A 20295-nucleotide genomic window follows, 5' to 3' on the forward strand; every position below is an offset into this window, starting at 1 on the left:
ACTTAAAAGCCTGGTGGCTCTTCCAGTACTGAGGTTTTTCCATAAAGATGTTATCAAGTGGGTGAGTTGTTCAGGATGGCTTTTTTTTTTTTTTTTTAAACCACCTCTCCCAGTGTGTCTTTACTGGCTCAAATTAGAGTGCCAGCTTTCCTGACTAGTTTGTCCAGTCTCCTTCCATCCATGTTTCTGATGCTGCCACATTAGAGTTGCAAGGAGATATGGAGTGGCTGTGGTGGAGAAGCACACATGTGGAGGAAAAGACTGAGTAGCAGTGGAAGTGGGTGTGACTGCAGAGTCAAATCTATTGAACAACTGATTGAGTTCATCAGCTCTTTCCACATCACCTATAAGTAGCTGTCGTTTCTTTTATCTTTTTTTTATCCACTAATGTTGCTGTTTTGTAGATTCCTTTCTGTCTTCTTTTTTGTATTCCACTTTTCTCTCTTCTTTTGCTCATGCTGCAGCTATTTGTGCAGTTCTTTGTCACCATCCCTAAAATCTGCCTTTTTTCTGGTTGATGACTGACTTTATGTCACTTGTCATCCAGGGTTTGTTATTGTGTAAATGCCATACTCTTCTCATCTGTTTCCATCAGCACATTCAAATCTGTGCATCCAAAGCAGTCCTTTAGAGCCTTAGTAGCATCAGAGGTCCATTTCCTGACTTTGAGTTTAGTTTCAGATTGCCTCTGCAGAAACATGTCTTCAGAAACACCAAGTTGTGGTCTGATCTGCCAAGTGGTGGTAAGACAGTTGCTCTGAAAGCTTCTTTGGCGTTGGCGTACAGCAGATCAAGGTTTTTATATTCTCTGGTAGGACAGTCAGCAAATTGCGTGAATCCGGATTGAAGTCTCCAGAGATTATGGAGCACTAGCTTTAACATCTCTGTCTGACCATATGAGGGTGAAACCAAGTGGATCCGCATTAGAGTCTGAGATGTTTTAGTTAAATCATGTTTCAGTAAAACACATGAGACTGCAGTTGTGGTATACTTTCTGAGTCTTCACCAATATCTTGAGCTCAACACTGAGCCATACAGTGAACAGCCAAACAGAAACAGCTTACACAAAGTGCTATAAGATGTTAAAAACCCATTAATGCCATAGACTTGGTTAAGGAAACCAGCTAAAATGCCTTGTAATAGAAGACAACAGTAATTTGAATAACCAGTTGTTACAATCAAGGGATGCAGAAGAGAATCTCAACATGGGGAACTTTGAACAGAACCTAGTCCACAGAAGTCACCAACTTTCTACTGAATCAGACCACAAAACTTCATGTGGCCTTCAGATTAGCTCAAGAACACTGCATAGAGAGCTTCATGGAATGGGTTGCACCCAAGCAGCTGCTTCCAAGACTTACATCACCAAGTGCAATGCAAAGGACTGTGGAGTGCGGTGGTGGTGTGCTTTAAAGTAGTGGGATGAATTAGAATGCAGACTGTGAGCCAGGCCTTCTTGTTCAACATCACTCTTTGACCTCACAAATGTGCTTCTGGAAGAATGAAAAAAAAAATTCCCATAAACACACTTCCAAACCTTGTGGAAAGCCTTCCCAGAAGAGCTGAAGTTGTAATAACTGCAAAGGGTGGCCCAACATAATATCAAACTCTGTGGATTTAGAATGGGATGTCACTTCAGTTCATATGCATGTGAAGGCAGTCAAACAAATGCTTTTGAAAATATACTGTAGAATATTTTTGAAAGATGTATTTCACTTAGATGAAAGTTCATGCTTAGACCACATGTGTTTTTTGAGACTCCTCTGAGCAGACAAACTATGAACTTCTTCTAATCCTCACCAAGTAGCCCACCCAAACAGCAGCAATATACAGAAGAGCAAAAGTGATATCAAAGAAGGTGGAACATTATTGTTTCCAAGAATGGGTTGAACTTCAGTCTCTGGTCTATGGGAAAAAAAAAAAAACATTTATCCTCCAGCCTCTAATAATAGAATGGACATTTTCACTTAACTTCATGTGCACATCAAGTTCATGCTCTCAAAATAGGGACAATTTAAAAATCACTGGATTGAATTTTGCATCACACGCAGCCTTGAGACTGTGTTGCAGATGCACTGAATGAATTGTCTGTGCAATCAAAGGTTACTAGACTCCCACTCACAAGCAAATTTGTAGTGAACTGAAACCTACTGAACAAGAGTCTTTGTTGTGGTCTTTGTTTGTTTGCATTTGCTTTGTTTGTTTGTTTGTTTGTTTGTTTGTTTGTTTGTTTGTTTGTTTGTTTGTTTTAGCACAGTTTCAGTATTTCCAATACTTCTGTTTTAACTTAGATGCTTTTGTATGTAAAATTAATGAAATTTGCTCTTTTTTCTATTGCAAGATATGTGTGGATTTGCATGATATGTGTACTGCCAGGATAATTCAAAAGCTGCACTGCATGTTGACTAAATACAATATTCATTTGTCATTGCATAAATCAATCACTTTATATGTAAAGGACAGAAAAAACAAAGAGTAAGAAATGAACACATGGCTTGGAATACTATAGCGCTTCCTCGAAGCAAAAACTAGATTTGGTAGCCAGCCTCATGCTTTGATGATCGAAGTTCACTGTAAGCACGCTGGTTGGTGGGCTATGCCACTTCAGAGGAGACTTATAATCTTCGAATGTCAGGAACTGAGATATGAAACAGGTTACATAAATAGAGAGACTACAATACTTTATTTGCTATTGTGTAGAAAAATACAAATTATGCTTGCTGACTAACAAAGCAACATAAAATAAAAAGTTAAACATGAGGATGTGGCATCCCCTTATATATATATATATATATATATATAGCACAATTGATGAGACTATTGTTACTGCAAGAAAGGGGAATTCAAAACATTAAAAAGATAAATAGAGGATAAAAACCCTGTAGTAATATGCAAGTGTGCTCAGGCTGGCAACCAACAAAGGAGAAGTACCTCCTTAGTGAGGTTTTCTGGGAGGAGGCCCCAAAACACAGACCAAACTGGAAAGATCACATCCCTCGACTGGTTTGAGGCAACAAAACCAAAAATCAACAAAGACCTCACAAAAATTTGAAAATTGTCATGGTCCCGAGCCATGTGCCCACTGTTTAGTGTTTAGGTTTTGTTGTCACTGAGTTATGTTCCCAATTTGTTTTTCATCTCAGTTCCTGTTTTGTTATTCATTGTTGTTACATTTTGATTTCCTGGTTCTCTTTGTCCCCGTCTCCCCTGCGTATGTGTTCTTGTGTCTGTTTTGTCCTTTTGTCATGTCCCTGACCTCCTGTGTTTTCGTATTGAGTTTTATTCCCAGTGTTGTGTTTAGTCTACATCTTTGCCCCATGTCTGTTTCTCTTTGTCTATTTCCTTGTGCCTTGGTCCCTGTTTAGTTTTCTCTGTGTTGTCAAGTCTGCATGTACCTTGTTAGGTTACTTCCTGTTTTATTTTGACAGTTTCATTTTCCTTGTGCTTTGTGTTTAGTTTTGCTTCCCCTGTGTTATTAGTTTCATTTGCTTCACCTGTTGTGCCCTGCTGTTTCCACTTGCCCTGATTACCTAGTGTGTGTATTTAAGCCCTCAGTTTTTTTCTGTTCTTCCTTGTGTTGTCGTCTGTGTTTCCCTGCCATGTGTCTCTCTGCCACTTAGTCTTGAATTTTGCCCTGGCACCTGTCCAGCCCTGTTTATTTTTGTATTTTATGTCTCTGGTAGTGATGGGAAGTTTGGTTCGGCTCCCAAACAGCTCCTCAGATTGTAGTTAAAAAAAATGTGTAAAATGAATTACTTTTCCTCACCATTCCTGCATGTAGCTTCTATGTAAAGTGCAACTTCCTCTTGCTCTTTCCGGTCTCTGAGCAAACTTTGCAGGAGACGCTCCCTCTGTGTTTGATCTGTGTGGACTCAGTGTGGTGTGTCTCTACCCTCCCCCCAACTTGTTGCTCCATGTAGACGCGCAGATTCCGTTGCACATCTTAACCAATCACGTGTGGCTTCCACAAAAAAAAAAAAAAAAAAAAAAGAATGAAAAGGAAAAAAACACCTCACTATCAGGAGCCAGCTCCTCTCATTCACTTCAAAGAGCCAGCTCATTCGCAACCGAGCCAGCTCATTCGCAACCAACCCATCACTAGTCTCCAGTGATTCCCCTCAATAAACAACCTTTCAGTTAAGTTCGCCTGTGGTCCTGCACACTGAGTCCAGGCCACTCTGCCATGCAGCACCTCTTGACACAAATAGACAATCTGACAAAGGCAATAGAAAAGCCAGAACTTAAATGCCTACACAGACACACCGAGGGCCAATCAGGAGAATGAGGCACAATTAGGGAAATAAGACACATGTGACACTAATTAAGGACAAAAACACAAATGAAAACTGTGGAAAACAAAGGAGACTGCAAACTGGAAAATAAAGCAGGAAGTAACTGGGAAACCTCTAACAGAGACAGGGACTTGACAACAAGAAAACACTAAGGTCTGATTTACACTGTGAATCTTTGTAGAGCCTGTAACATAACCTACTTTCATTGCCTATATTTATGCTTGCCCTGGTACATTATGTGTCAGCTATCGTGTGGGCTTGTCCCAGCATTTTATATCTGGCGCCAACTTGTAGAAAGATATAAAGTGCTGGTATTCAGTCAAAGTAGCCAGAAATGCATGGGGGGAATTGACAGTACTAAAAAGGCCAATCACAGTAGTTGCATGCTGCATCAACCCGACATGTAGTTATATATTTAGGGAGGGGCACATCAGGTTACGCTGTAGGTTACAGTGTAGGTTACGGTGTAAGGTTCAGATGGGTTTGCAGGCACACTGTGGGTTCGTAGAGAACTCAGAATGCAAGAACGCAGACATGATAACAAAACTCAGCCTACAATAGTAATCAAAACTAACATTTTAGATAATAACCAGTAACAACCAGAAAACAAAAACCCACAGACTATAACATTTACAGTTACACAGACAAAGGAAATGTCTGTGTAACTGTAACTCAGACCTGGATATCACTGGTTTATTATTGCCTCTGTTTTATCATTGCTTAATTCAGACTTCTAAGAATTCACAAATTTTCATGACAGGGGCATAAACAGGAACTATTTATGTGTGGAAACAATAAACATTGCAGTTGTTGTTGCATGTAAACTAGCTAACAATAGCCAGTGCACATGCAACTGTGCAAAACTGGTCTTGTACTTTTTTTTTCAATTGAAAGCAGTGTGGTGTGTGTTCATCAGTGTCTGTGAAAGAACAAGCAAAGCCACATGTGGTACCTGAACTGTGAGATGCAGGCTGTGGCTGGCTACCTCTCTGCTTCCGACACCCCACCAAGCCCGTTTACTCAGAATGCTCATGCATTATGGTATCAACAGGATATGTAGCTCGTTCACAACAAGCCTCCGCGGGCTATTTTTATCTAAAACTGTTAACCTGATAGTTTTCAGATCTGCCCTTCTGGATATGGACATGTTTAGTTTGAACTATTGTAGAATTATACAAAAATGACTATTTTCAACCACACAAACCCCCCACACAAACACAGGCGGTCAGGGATATATATATATATATATATATATATATATACATATATATATTTTTTATTATTATTATTATTATTATTATTATTATTATTATTATTATTATTATTATTTATATATATATATATTTATTTATATATATATTTATTATATATATATATAATAATATAATGAATTTGAGAGTTAAATTCTTTCATTCACTCCTGTAACATTTAATGTAACATTTAAAGTTTATCTGATCAGAGGTTAAATTAAATCTTCACTATCTCAGAAAGAGGCAGCTTGAGTGTGATTGAGGAGAAAGAGACAGATATTAGAACTCAAGATGAAAGTTGTCTGGTTACTTATTAGCTGGGTGGGGACTGAAAAATAATCTTTAGACTCACCAACCACACATTTGGTTACTTCTCTTACTTATGCCATAACGACTGTGCATTGTAGCACACACACCAAAGGGCACCTTGCATGCAAATTAGTCACACTAGTAGCTGTGACAAAGTGGCACTAGTCAGAACACCAGGAATGAGAATAAGCTGTAGCTAATAGTTAATAGGCTGTCAATTTTGATTTTTTTTTTCCCAAATATTGATGTCAGCATTTAATGTTTTGTTTCTTTAAGCCTAATGCTTTCAACCATTGTGCCAAGCTTACTATATTGAGTGACAGCATGCATAAAGATCAGAAAAGGAGGTGTGTGAGGGGCAGATCAGCTGTTTCAGCCCCTTACACCTTTTACAAACATTGAGGTGAGACCTGTGACCAAGCAACACATTTCCTTCTCTAAACAAATAATGAAGGAAACCACACTGCTGCAATGGAAACTCTCACAGAAGAACTGTTATATCACAGGTCAAGTGTTTGCATATGCTGCAAGCTGCTAGTATTTAAAAACTGTTTAATTAGACTTGCGGGAAAAGGTTTAGAAACAATAGCCCCGTGCACAGAAACCAAAAATAAAAAGCAAGTGAGGAAACAAAAATACCCCCTGCGGATTCACACCACAAGACCACATCACTGCTGTATTTTCCGTGCATTGTTCGTTTCTCACTGCTTGTGAAACATCGACCAAAGAATTGTCTATACATCATAAATCATGTAAAAAATGTAGTTATTTATGATTTTACTTACATTAAATTAGCTCAATGCAAAAAGTCATGTAGAAAATTTAAAGTGTGTGTGTGTGTGTGTGTGTGTGTGTGTGTGTGTGTGTGTGTGTGTGTGTGTGTGTGTGTGTGTGTGTGTGTAACAGGAAGCTGTTTAGACAGTGGATGTGATGCAGCAGAATGCATGAGCCAAACTCAAACCAAAATCTTAATATGTGTGAATTGTTAGCCCACCACATCCCCACAATGGTTATTTTCAAACTGAATACTAATTTGTTGAGCACTTTGTTTTATTATTAATCTTTGAAGTTCTTAAGGTCAACTATGTAAATAAACTTGGATTGGGTACCTTTTTATGTGTACCTTCTAGAATAAATAGTGAAACACAAAGTAGTGCGTCAATTAGTCATGCTATTACTATGAAAACTGCTGCTACAATTACAACTGATATATAAAAGTAATGACGACTGCTCTTATTTGCTGCCAACTTAAAGAAGCACAACTGAGCTGAAGCCATTTAGTTTCACTTGCACTGAGATAAGCAGCACGAGCACAGCAGGCACAGCATGTTGAGCAAGTGATGACAAATGCTCTCTTGCCACCTGGTGTTGAGATATTAGATTATTTTTAATCCGATGGCCTGGTGATTATTTAAGAGTGAAAAAATCTGCTTTTACAATATAATTTGCTTAAATTGAAAAGGTACATATTTACTTAACTCTTTCTAGATATTATACCTCTCAGCAGACCTACAAACGCTTTGGTGTTCCCCTGGATAAGGTGAGGGAGGTATCTGGGGAGAAGGAGGTCTTGGTTTCTCTACTTAGGCTGTCGCACATTGCAGGTGGGGAAAAGAGACACGTGGGTTTACCTCTGATGGCAGCGAACAGGTCCTCTGCCTGGCAACATGGGAAAATGGATCAGTGCACAGGTCTTGACCTGCGCGCCAGCTGTTGCAGTGCATCGTGTGATTTGTAGTATAAGTGGTATTTACAGGAGGGCCATTAATAATAGCCATAGGAAATTATTTTGCGGGCTGTATAAAATTATATCGCAGGCCTCTGCCTTGAGTTTGGCACACGTGCTCTAGATCCAAGGATGAATTACAATTGGAATTGCTGTATAAAACTACAGCACTAGAATATTGTCCAATTTTCTCATTTAAAATTTAATGTAAATAATGATCATTTTCCTGTCTATTTTGAAGACATTTCCAAAGGAATCCATCCCTGTTTTGAAGAATGTCTTCATATGCAGGAAACACTCAAAGACATCAAACTATACTGCTGATACTGCAGCTGATAGAATCAAAGTCCATCCGGGAAACACAGCAACTCCAGTGTTCAGACATCCTGTCCAGGATGTCACAATGTGTTCTCATTCGGAGCTGTATCAAATAAATCTCATCCAAGCATCATCTGCACTGATAGAGACATAATGAATGTGAAAAACGCTCTGATGGAAGGGATTTGTTTATTATTTCTCTAAGAAAGTCAACTCCTGATGCTGGGACGACTCTGCTGAGAGCATATGTGGGGAGAAACTGTTAATATAAACATGAGTGACAGATATTTTTAAGAAGAATAGATCTGCACCTAATAATAAAGCGGTTTGCATATGTTTAGCATTCGATGAAATGTTTGTGTGTCATTAGCAGTGCTGTGACATGCACCTGTGACACAACCAAGAGTATGTGTTTCTGTTTGTCTCAACTAAACCTCTTCTGAGAGCATGTGTTTATATTTGCTTCAGTTGAAGGGCAGTTTGACTGCTACCACTGACAGTGTGCGACTGGATTTGCTCTTTCTTACATGCTTGAAAAAAGTTTGAAGTAATTTGACTGTTATCACTAATGCGATGCTGGACAGTGTTCAGAGGAGTGAGGCATCTGCAGTTGTGACTCACAAAAATACAAACTGCTTTGATGAATTCTGAGATTCAGATGTGAAGTGTATCAACACAATTACAAATATCTTTTGTAGGGAAGTATGCAAAGAAACAATAGTAGTGTGTTTAAAAACAATAAGAAAAGGCTGATATGGGTGAGAAATGCATTATTGATTTGAGAACTGCATTAAAAGTAGTGAAAATGAAATTATATCTGATTTGAGAATCATTCCAAAGCAATTGAGGAAAAAATGTATTCTGGCTTTCCCTCTATCTCTGCGACGACATTAATGTGGGTGATTTTTTTTTTTTTTGTGAAATATCTTCTGCTTGATCATTTTCTATATAATTTGCACCACAAATTGCACATCAGTTCTGGTTTTTGAAGAACATAAACCATACTGCATTGGTTCATCCTGCTCTTCAGCTCTTCTGAGGAACAAAATGTCATAGCCCTTCATCTATGAAACACACAGCTTGCAAATTTCCTCTGAAGTGCAGAGTTTGACGTATTTAAGGTATTTCTTGCAGTACATACCGCAACTAGGAGTAGAATGCATGCAGGTTGCTGTTTCTGTGCTGAACAATTAGAACTACAATCAGACAGAGATAGCCATGCATGAAAAGTGAATAATGTGAAATATTGCAACAGGAGATGAAAGTGAGATATGTTTTAGAAAAAGCTCAGGATGAGGCCACTGTGACAGGAAGTTACTTTTGACTCTCTTCTAACGGATCAGACTCATTTTTTTTGGTCTAACCCAACATGCTCATTTCAGATTCTTTAACTTACTGAAATTCTCCGACAAGGATCAGTGTCAAGATGATAGTGTTATGGATGACATTGCTTTTTCTTCATCAAGTATGTAAGTGCTTTTTTAATTCTGCCCGTACGCTTGAAATATGATTATTTATGTTTAATTGATCTAATTGGGTTTTGTAGATAATGACATTAATAATATTTGTAAATTAGGTCATTTTCACCTCATGAAAACTTTTTTTCTTTTTGTTTTTTTTTTTTTAAATATATAACTCAGATTCTCCGGTTCCAGTGAAAACAGTTCAGCTCGGTGAAGCAGCAACTTTAACATGTGCTTTACCCGAAGAGTTCATCAATAGAGTCCACTGGTACAAGCAGAGTGTTGGGGATACGCTTAAATTCATTGTGACACTGTATGGAACTACATCACCTCAGTTTGCTTCAGAGTTTAATAAATCAAGATTTGGGGCACAAATTGGTGCAAACTTTAGCAGCCTGACCATTTTGAAGACTGTCCACGAAGATGAGGGAATCTATCACTGTGGAATAGACAACTGGATTAATATTAAATGGAATGGAACATATTTGTTGATAAAAGGTAATACAATGAGCTACTTTTACAAACTTTTAAAATGTCTCTGAGCATGTTTTGAAGAATGTCTTTGTGTTTTGCATTCCACAGGAAACACTCAAAGGACATCAGAATATATTGTTGTCCAGCAGCCAGTAGAATCAAATCCAGTCCATCCAGGAGACACAGCAGATCTCCAGTGTTCAGTCTTCTCTGACTCTGAGAACGAGAGATGTCCAGGAGATCATAATGTGTTCTGGTTCAGAGCTGGATCTCATCCAAACATCATCTACACTGATGGAAACAGTACGAATCAATGTGAGAAAAGAGCTCAGACTCAGCAGAAAAGATGTGTTTATCGCTTCTCTAAGAACATCAGCTTCTCTGATGCTGGGACTTATTACTGCGCTGTGGCCACATGTGGGGAGATATTATTTGGAAATGGAACTACATTGGAAGTTGGTATGAATTTGTGTTATGTACTGGAAGTTATGTTAAAATATGCTACCACCAAAATAAGTGATAAGACTTTTTAAGAACCATTTTTTTTTGTATGTTTTGTAGACCAAACAACACAATCAGTATTTATTCATATTGCAATATTAATATCCTGTTTGGCCATATCTGTCATTGGAAATGTTTTCTTCATCTGGAACCGAAGGGTATGTAGAAAATGTAAAGGTAAGTGTTATTAGAAACTAAACATTCATGCATTCTATCAAAACAAATCATAAAATAAGTTATGCTATGAAACCAAAAAGACACATTTATTGAACTGTTAATGAATCTTTAAGCATCCAGCTCCACAATGGTTATTTCTTTTTGTGCCTCATTTAAAAAATTAATTAATTGAATAATGATTTCTATGAATGAGATTTTTGTGACAATAACTTCAGAAGTCAATGCAAAATTAAGTGTAATTTATTCTTATATATTTATTGTTAAAATTTTGTTAGGAATGGAAAGTACTATATCAGAAGTACAAACTGCTGACGTGTATCAACCAGTAAGTAATATAAATTAGTGCAATTTAGTTCAAATATGTCTGAAGAGTTTACCATCTAAAAAATGTATTTGTGTATCATTTTTGTTGCTACACAGACTGAAGCTGATGATGAAGTAAACTACGCTGCACTAAATTTCTCTGAAAGGAAAACACGAATAAGAAGGACGAGAGAGTTTGCTGAGGACGGCGTGTTCTCTCAAACGCTGAGTTAAATGCTGATGACAGTGTTGAATCCTTCATGAATAATAAAATAAACCTCACGTCCTGTTACACATCCTTTGTTTCTGACTCTTTGGTGTTCTTATTTTTCTGTCTTTGTTAAAATATTGATCTCATCACAAACAAAATTTGGCCTTTCAACATATTGGTGATATGAGTATTTTTTTTTAACTGTGAAAAATGTTTGCCTTGCTTTCCACAATTAAAAAATGTATTTACAGTTTCCAGTGCTTTTTATGAGACTATGGGCAAAAACCTGAGCTGTTTACTTACTTAGCTTCTGACATGAGTTCTTTCAGACTGAAAAAAAATATCCATTTAGGTGTTTTATTTTCTTAATATAAGTAATCAGCTGGGAAATATTTGATGGTGAAATCCAGCCATCAATCCATTTCCTTCTGCTTATCCTTTTCAGTATTGTGGGGGGGCTGGAGCCTGTCCCAGCTGTCATAGGGCGAGAGGTCGGGTACGCCAGGTCAGGACACAGGTCGCAGGGCTAACATAGAGACAGTCAACTGTTCACACTCACATTTACAGCTATGGGCAATTTTTTTACTGAGGAGTTTCACCCCACAAAGTTGGACGGAACTGAGAATGAAGAGAGAGACTGGAGCAGAGCCTAAATTATAAATCTGTTTAAAACTTTTATCTATGGATTCTGAATCTAATAGTATGGTCGGGGCGGGGGGGCATTTTGAGACTGAAACACGTTCATTCTTATAATGTTGCAAAAAAAAGTTTTTAAAAAAAAGCACAAAAAAAAACCCCATTAAAATACCTGCATACACACGACATTAAAATAAATACCATAATATGAAATGGCAAAGTTTTTCACATTATTATTATTATTATAATATTATTATTATTATGTGAAAAACAAATACTGTATGTACTGAAACCAAACCTGACTCTTCCCTCTTTAACTTCTTCAGGCCCTGTTATCAACAGTTTTTCTAGTCTAATTAAAAGCTGGATGAAGCCTTTCTTGGCTTGACATTAAGCCTCCATCCTATCAGTGTGCTGAATGTCATTTTGAATAATTGTTGCTCTTTAGCTGTGCTTGCAAAGCTGTCTGTGGACTGATGGTTACTGTTGGTCATGTCTCTTAGTAACATCCTAAGAGACATGATCAACAACAATAGTTACCTGGAGTATTAGGTGACCAACATGCTGATCAGGTCCAATTGTCAGTAAAAGTCCTCCTCAGCTAAGAAGAGTCAAATGATGTAGTCAGACAATTCACTCCCAATGCATTTATTTCTATGCAAAAAGGAACAAGATACTGGATGCATTCACTTTCAAACTGATCAGTTTCTTTCACTGAGGATTCATCAAAATCATGATGGTGTCCAATGTCCAGCAAGTGTATGGAATTCACCTGTTATTCAATTCAACTGATTGACTGCATTATAATTGCATTGCAAGCTATTACAGAGAGCAGATAAGCTAAGTGTAAAAAGAATAAAAGTAAGAAGTTAAAAGACCATAAACATTTTGATAAAATGCATATCTTTGTGCACTGTTATCAATTGGCTAGCCTTGCAATAAACATGCACCGAATACAATTTAACAAAGCTATCTATGAAATCATTTCAGAGTCTGAAAAAAATTACATCATTAATTAAAACTGTTAATTAAAAACTGCAATCATCAGTCTGCAGAATCTGAATGTTGCTTGTGTTTTGAAACAAATTTCTTTGTAGCACTTAAGCTAAGCACAGTATCTTAATAAGTTACCATGTTTCCCATGTTGCAATGAAGCTGCAATTTCCATTGAGGTTACTTTAAACTTAAATTTAATATCATCTCATAATCACTCTCAAAATCTAGGTCTGGTCATTTAAAACCAGGAAAACAAAAATGGGCCCCAGAGTATATAGCCTTTATCACCATCACAGTAACCCTACAACTCTTTACAATTTACACCATCTAGCTAAGTTTTGGGGTTACTCTAAAGCATGCCCTCTGAATCTGAAATAATTAAAAACAATAATAAAAAACAATGCCCTGATTATCCTGAGCAAACATGTGCACACATAAAGTGTCTAACAAAACATAAAGAGGAATAAAATATTCTCTCTTTCCTGACAGTAAATTATTATTGAAATTTATTTTAGCTTGAGTAGTTAATCAATATTAATATTAATCAGTCTGACAGTATATAATATAAAATACATAACAGTAACATAATAAATGTGTATTTTTGATTTAAATAGCCAACAATCTATGTTGCAGTGCTACTAACAATAACCTAATGCAAAAAAATGTGTCCTTACAATACATTTTCTCTTCAATCACATCAGTGTCCATTTTAAATATTCAGTCTTCATGAGAGAGATTTTTAATTCAATTCAGCTTGATTTATATAGCAACATCACAACAACAGTCACCTCAAGGTGCTTTTATTTACTGGTAGTCTCTCGCCATAGTGCATGTGCTCATCCAGTAACTCTCTCTTATTCTTCCATCTTTTAGGTTTTCTTGTAGGGAAATCCAGCACCACATAGTTTACTGCTGCTTCTTCACGCTCCTGCAGATTATTAATAGAAATCAGAGTCGTAATTTAAGAACCAGCTTAAAACATTTTTACAATATACACTGAATGGGTAAAAACACACAGAACATAGCCACAACGAATTGCAAACTCCTCCCACGCTGAGTTGCCTGTAAGAAGATCCAAATCCTGTGCGATGTTCTCTTCCATTGCCATGCTGCAGTTACACATTTCGCAGTGGCATTTCAGAGAAATTAAACTATCAGTAAACAAAAGGAATACTAGTTTTTCAGCATCACTCTGACAGGAATATTCTAATTTTAGAGATATTGCACAAATGCAAGAAAGCAGTCCTATATATTTGTTTAATATACACATCTTGATCAAAAATGACTCCAACATTCCTCACAGTGTTACCGGAGACCATCCAGAGTAAGTGTCTGGTTAGACACCATATTTCTAAGATTTTTTAGGGCTGAGTACAATAACCTCAGTTTTATCTGAATTTAGAAGCAGGAAATAAGAGATCATCCAGGCCTTTATGTCTTTAAGACATTCCTATTTTTGTAACTGTTTTGTGTGTATCATCTGGCTTCATGGATAGATAAAGCTGGGTATCATCTGCATAGCAGTGAAAAAGTATGCTATGCTTTCTAATGAAATACTGCCTAAAGGAAAGTATCCCTGTCACTGGACTTCACTGACTCATTGACCCATATCTGACTGCTTTCACAAAGTTTTACAGCCTCCTTCAGAGTAAATAGTCGTGGATGCTCCACACCCAGCATTGAGGCAAACAGTGATCTGACAACCGCCCTAAATGAACACCAGCCAGACTGGTTGATGTAATTTGGGAGTCATTTTTTTTATTCCTGATTTACTGCTAATATGTTAAAATATTACAAATATGTTAAAATATTGGTGTACAAAAAATGTTTTTATACACAAACAGTAGCAGAAACATGTCATTGGGGGAAACGAAAGGCAGCCCACCACAGCTGCTATGGGGTACCGAGCGTTGTCTGAGTGATGTCAGGTGTCATTGATTACTGCACTATAGCTTTTTACCTCACGTACATATCAAATAAACTTTATTTGATCTTTTTTGTTGCACAAGGTAAAACTGTGTTCTGTTTCTTAAAGAAAACTTGTTCTGTGTGTTTCAACCCTAAAAATCTACATTCACTTTGTCATCCATGGTATCTGTCCAGTGTAAAAGTGAAATTTAGAGTCTATGTACCACATTACTCAGTTGTTCTGTAGCTGATCTCTCTGGTTGATTGATTGGAGACTGATTGGAGGCTGTAACCTGTGCTGTTCATAAAAAGAAGACATAAAAAATGATTATTTCATTTAATTGCTTGTCAGGTTAGAACCAAAAACCTAATTATCATGACTATGCCAGTACGGGATATGGCCTCCATTTGCTCTAAATACAGCTTTAGTTCTTTGTGCAGTTAACATAATGATGGAAACATGCCTTTGAGACTGCAGAGTCACACTGCTAACCTGCTCTACCAGATCTGAAAAGGTTGTTATTGGATTCAAATCTGACTGCTAGAATGGCTGCATAAGTCTAATGGAGTCACTGTCATGTTCATGAAGTAAGTGTGAAACCACAACTGCTTCACTATCTGCATTGGTGACTCATCCAGGAAGCAGCCATTTGAAGTTTAGTGTTTAAAGATACTTAAAAAAGACAGGCTGGATGCTGCTGATGCCTAATTCTGACTGAAATTCATCACACCATTCATTATTGGTGAGCATTTCCCACTTTCACCTCAAATTCTTGCTCTTGGTTGACAGTTGCTCATCTAGACATTGACTTCTTCTTCTGCAGCCCATCTGAGAGACTTAGACATGCAGATTTCTAGCTCCCTGAACAAGTCCATGAACTCTACACACTGTGGTGAAAATACAAACAAACAATACAGACATACTGAACAGAAAACAGAAAATTTGGATTTTCAGAAGCTGAGAAACCTGGAAGTTCACCCCGTAGATCTTTGACCAGGTGTGGGCAACATTTTTTCTCAGAGGGTCAGAGAGCCACACACTAAAGAACCAAACAGAAACCTCTCACACAAAGCGCTGAAAGATAATGAAATCCATTAATTTTTGTAAACATGACTGATTGCTTTTCTATAGGGAAATATTGACTTAAATGCCCGATGTATTTATATTTTAGAATACATGCCTGCAACAATAAATTAGGAAAATCTTAATATTAATAGATACACATTTTAAATAATTATAGTCATGTTCATGCAAGTTGACCAACTCAAATATTTTTTTTATGATTTCTGTACCTGAGACTGTTTTACCTCTGTATTTAACAAATTAAACAATTTCATATATATGTAATGTTTCCTACACTCAGACAGAATAATTCATCTCAAACTTTAAGCATGCAGAAGAATATACTGGAAGAGACAACAGGTTGAACTTTGAAGCAGATGGGCTCCAGCAGCAGTAGACCCAACCAGGTACCACTCCTGTCAGCTCAGAACAGGTAACTGAGCCCACAGATCAATAAACTGTAGTTCATTAAATCTGAATCTAAATCTCTGTGAAATGTTTCAGCACCTTGTTGAAGCTGTGCCATGAAAAATGAAGGAAATACTAAAGACATAAGGGATCCATCCAGTAGTCGCAAGATAAGTATTACTGTACGCTACATTATGTTAGTAAAGTACATACATAAACACACTATGTTACAAATGTGATGAACCTACCTTTGCAATGTTCACAAGCTGGTTTTTGCTTTCTGGTAAGAATCAGAGCAAAGTTCACGAGCACAGAGCAGATCAGCAGTGTCACAAGCACAGCAACGACCGGGAACCCCTCTGGAATGAGAAAATGTCCCAGGGGACACTTAACGTCTCACTTACATAATACTGTAATATGGTACATTTACATGACACACTGAGTTCGGATCTAAGTAAATTTCATATAGATAGTTTTCATTAACTGTATCAGTTTTGTATTTGGGAAGTAAAGACACTTTTCAGGAAAAAAAAGAAAAAGCTAAAAACAAAACAATTATTGGCTGTAGCAACTTCACTGCCTGCGTTTCATAGATGTGCAGTATCTCAGTAATAAATTATCATAAAGGTTAGTTCAGACATTCATGATTTTTTATATATCCATTAATATTTTATTTCAATATTTCACTTCATCACTTCAATAACATTTAATTTACTGCTGTACTTTTTAGATTCTTTATATTTCTATTCTTTATACATCTGTATAATCCATTTTTCTGATAATCTTCTGATTGGAGTACGTGGTGTTCAATCGATCCATTTTCTAACCGAGGTTAAATTTGATTGTGATACCTGTGATCTCTGACTGGGTTTTAGGTTTTCTCAAAGCCAGCTAGCACTAAGAACACCTGGCTATGTTTAACTGTAAAAGCCATCACTGTTCCAAGTATGGCTTCACAGATCTTCCATAAAGCTTAAAAAATGAAACTAAACTAACACATTAACTTGTCTGTACTCTTCGTGTGAAATATTCTTATTATAGCATTTTCTTATTGGATTGTACTGCATTTTAAGTGTTCACGTTCAAGTGTTTGCTGACCTTTGGTAGTCACAACAAAAATCACTATGTAACCTGCACAGGGCAGACACAGCAGCTGAAACACAGGAGCCTTTACATGACAGAGAACACCGCAGGAAGTGAGTAGAAAACACAGAGACAGAAAAGTACAGAGAAAGAACAAAGAGGGCAAAGGTAGCAGAGGCCGCCAAACAGTACCTGCAGTACGACCAACACATGCAGGCAGTAAACTGTTCACAGGTTTCCAACCACTGTAGGCTGTGAGCTTTAAGAACATTATCATGTTTATACAAAGAACTTTGAGCTGTGAGCAAATCAAGCTGATCTAACTCAAGTCAGTTTTACAGGCCTGAAACCACCATATGAAAACTTCTTGAATATATTCGCTGAAATCAAGACAGTAATGAGTATGAATAAATAAAGATTTAAATCAAACTTTAAAAACATACTTATCTCCACTTTAGTTCCTTCACCAAACAGGATCTCTCCACATGTGACCACAGCACAGTAGTACGTCCCAGCATCAGATGAGGTAGTTTTATTTTTGGACACCGTGTATTCACATCTCCCTTCCTCTCTCTCTCTGATACTGCCATGATAAACGATGCCTGGATGGGATTCTGATGCACCTTTAAACCAGTGCACTTTGTCTTCACCTGGACACTCAACTGTGTCATTTTTGTTGTTCTTGGCGAGGAGTGAACACTGCAGAGTCATTGTGTCATTCAGATGGACCAACTCAACGTTTGGAGTTTGTTTCACAGTGACAGATTTCTGCTGAGTTTTAGGATCTGTGTGATTCACAAAAACACATGAAATGGTTTCAGCTGTGATTTTTTGGGTTTTGATACAGATATATCAAAGACAATAAAAAGATATACTTTACCTTTCACTGACAAAACTGTGCCAGTGATGAATTCCATTTCGTATGCCGATCCTGCTTGACAGAGATATGTTGCTTCATCTTCTTTACTTATATTTCTTATGGTAAGAGAATGCACATTACCTACTTTTGTGGCACTGAATCTTGAGTTGTCAAACTGTCCCTTAAGTGTTAGTTTGCCAAAAGCTCCTTTAGCAACTGTTTCAAGCATATATCCAAAGTTCAGCTTATACCAGTAAGACAACCCTGCATCATCACTCAAAATTGTACAGGTCAGATTTATATCATCTCCAATTTTAGCCTCATTCAAAGAGATCTGGTGAGGAACCTCATTCATTTCTATCAGAGCTGAAGAAAAGAAACAAACAGTTGAAATGAGAATGTGGCAGAACAAAGCAACTAAAAAAAATGTAATCAAGTACTGTAAAATGTTATGCTACCTTCTACATTTTGTTTTCATATGGTTTACAATGCTACATGCTACAGTAAAGAAGAAGTGAACTCACACACTGTGCTTAGAAGAATCAAAGAGAGCAGTCTTCTGATCATTGTGGTCCCTCGACCTTCTCTTGCACAACTGATGTCTTCCCACTCAAAGGAAGATTTAGTCACTAGATGATCAAGGTTTACAAAGTGGAAATCATGGTGATTGGCTGAAACACAGAAAATGCACTTCCTGTAAAATTTTGTAAAGCATTTGAAGTGAATCTAGGCTGTACAGTTTGTTTCCACTGATGATTCAGGTGAAATAACAACATAATCTGTATTTGACTAACTGTATTACAGTATATACACATGGAAATACAATTAGACATTTATGCATAGATCCAATTAATAATTGTATTTGAAAACTTTGTGTTTTAGCTTATATATTTCCAATTTGTCATTTTAAACCATGGAGATATGCTCATAAGTTAAATATAACTCAATCAATATATTAAGCTGTAGTTCTATTAAGCTGGAGTTGTACTTTTATTAATCTTATATTCTTGTAATTGTATGTATTGTAAGGCAAAACAACAACTGCTAATTCAAAATCAGCTTTGCAGTTTAATTTTTATTGTTTTTTCAGTTAAACTCTTGAGATATTTAGAAGAAGAAGAGCAGTGCTGAAAGATGGTGATAGACCTGCATTCTGTGAGACTTAAAAAAAAAATCAACAGTATCATTATCTTCATTATTTTTAATTGTTTTATAAATTTAATGCATCAAACTATGAAAAAAATTAATGACACACAAGACTGACAGTGATCTCATTATGTGATAAAAAATTAACAGTGATCTGAAGAGTTTCACAAAGCAACAAGTTGTGATTTTGCCAGTGATTACATAAAACAAACAAATATATATATATATTTATTTGTGAGAAAGACAAAGAGACTTAAGAAGGAAGTTTTACCAATCCATTCAACAACGATATAGAGGGCTACAATTAACCCCATGCTATCAGTCATTTTTTATAAATGATTTTATACCCTGAAGTGTAACTCACATTTTACATAATTTTCATGCCATTCAAGCAAAACTAACCCCATTTCACATAAATACAAAATACTTTTTGTACTTAAATTTAGTTTCAGGTCTTTCAAAAATTTGCAGAAAATCACACCTAAATAAACAATGAATACATATTCATTCAGACAAAGGTAAGTTGGTCATTGCCCAAAAGCAGAGCTTTCATTTGCTGCATGCACACAAACTACTAAACCATCTGTGACCACTAATAAATTATTAGACAATTTGTTCCCCAACTAAAGAATAACTGTTTTTATTGATATGTTTTTTTAATAAAGCCTCAGCTGTCTCTCTGTAATTAAAAAAAAAAAAAAATCAGCACTCTCATGGAGCAAAACTGTAAAACAGCTCTCTAACGCTTTACTTTTGTTTCTTTGGGGGTTAAAATGAGTGTAAGCAAAACCTACTGGAGCTTTTTTCAACTTTTCTCTGTAGTGCTACTGCGTTTCCTGCAACTCTGTGTCTCATTCGCACAGACCAGCCCAGCTTTTTTTTTTTTTTTTGCCCCTTAGTTTGGGTCTCAAATGCAAACATAAACATACAGTAAGTTATGTTCATTACTTTAAAACTGAAAAACTTAACTTCACATACATGGACACAAATCAGAATGTAAAAGTTCATGTTAATCAATGGATTAAATTTTGTGTTACAATGACTGCCTTGAGACTGTGTTGTCAGTGCAGGTGCATTGATTGCGTTGTCTTGTGCAATCCAAGGTTACTGGACTCCCACTCACAAACAAATGTGTAGTGAACTGAAACGTATTGAACAAGAGTCTTTGTTGT

The 20295-nt window shown here is 36.7% G+C and overlaps 2 protein-coding genes across 2 annotated transcripts; one reads left to right on the forward strand and one right to left on the reverse strand.

The window, feature by feature from the left end:
• The first annotated feature begins 9195 nt into the window (after positions 1–9195).
• On the forward strand, positions 9196–12137 carry LOC115787143 (uncharacterized). The gene is made up of 5 exons (XM_030739719.1): positions 9196–9364; positions 9536–9856; positions 9941–10291; positions 10394–10510; positions 12109–12137. Exons 1-5 carry the CDS (start codon positions 9322–9324, stop codon positions 12135–12137), a joined length of 861 nt encoding a protein of 286 aa, XP_030595579.1. The 5' UTR covers positions 9196–9321.
• Positions 12138–12414: 277 nt separating this feature from the next.
• LOC115786470 (signal-regulatory protein beta-2-like) lies at positions 12415–18569 on the reverse strand. The gene is made up of 6 exons (XM_030738622.1): positions 18502–18569; positions 17999–18343; positions 17562–17903; positions 16284–16394; positions 14789–14862; positions 12415–13584 (listed from the first exon to the last, which is right to left on the reverse strand). Exons 1-6 carry the CDS (start codon positions 18542–18544, stop codon positions 13441–13443), a joined length of 1059 nt encoding a protein of 352 aa, XP_030594482.1. The 5' UTR covers positions 18545–18569; the 3' UTR covers positions 12415–13440.
• Between the last annotated feature and the right edge of the window lie 1726 nt (positions 18570–20295).

Source organism: Archocentrus centrarchus, chromosome 10, assembly GCF_007364275.1.
Source record: "Archocentrus centrarchus isolate MPI-CPG fArcCen1 chromosome 10, fArcCen1, whole genome shotgun sequence".
NCBI lineage: Eukaryota > Metazoa > Chordata > Actinopteri > Cichliformes > Cichlidae > Archocentrus > Archocentrus centrarchus.

Bases quoted from the DNA above. Each gene is read 5' to 3' on its own strand.
- LOC115786470 (XM_030738622.1), bottom strand. From the start codon at position 18,544: ATGATCAGAAGACTGCTCTCTTTGATTCTTCTAAGCACAGTGT. The intron at 18,344-18,501 runs GTGAGTTCACTT...TCTTTTCTTCAG, and splicing joins GATTCTTCTAAGCACAGTGT to CTCTGATAGAAATGAATGAG. The intron at 14,863-16,283 runs GTAGGTTCATCA...TTTTATGAACAG, and splicing joins AGCTTGTGAACATTGCAAAG to CACAGGTTACAGCCTCCAAT.
- LOC115787143 (XM_030739719.1), top strand. From the start codon at position 9,322: ATGATAGTGTTATGGATGACATTGCTTTTTCTTCATCAAGTAT. The intron at 9,365-9,535 runs GTAAGTGCTTTT...TATATAACTCAG, and splicing joins GCTTTTTCTTCATCAAGTAT to ATTCTCCGGTTCCAGTGAAA. The intron at 10,292-10,393 runs GTATGAATTTGT...TATGTTTTGTAG, and splicing joins TGGAACTACATTGGAAGTTG to ACCAAACAACACAATCAGTA.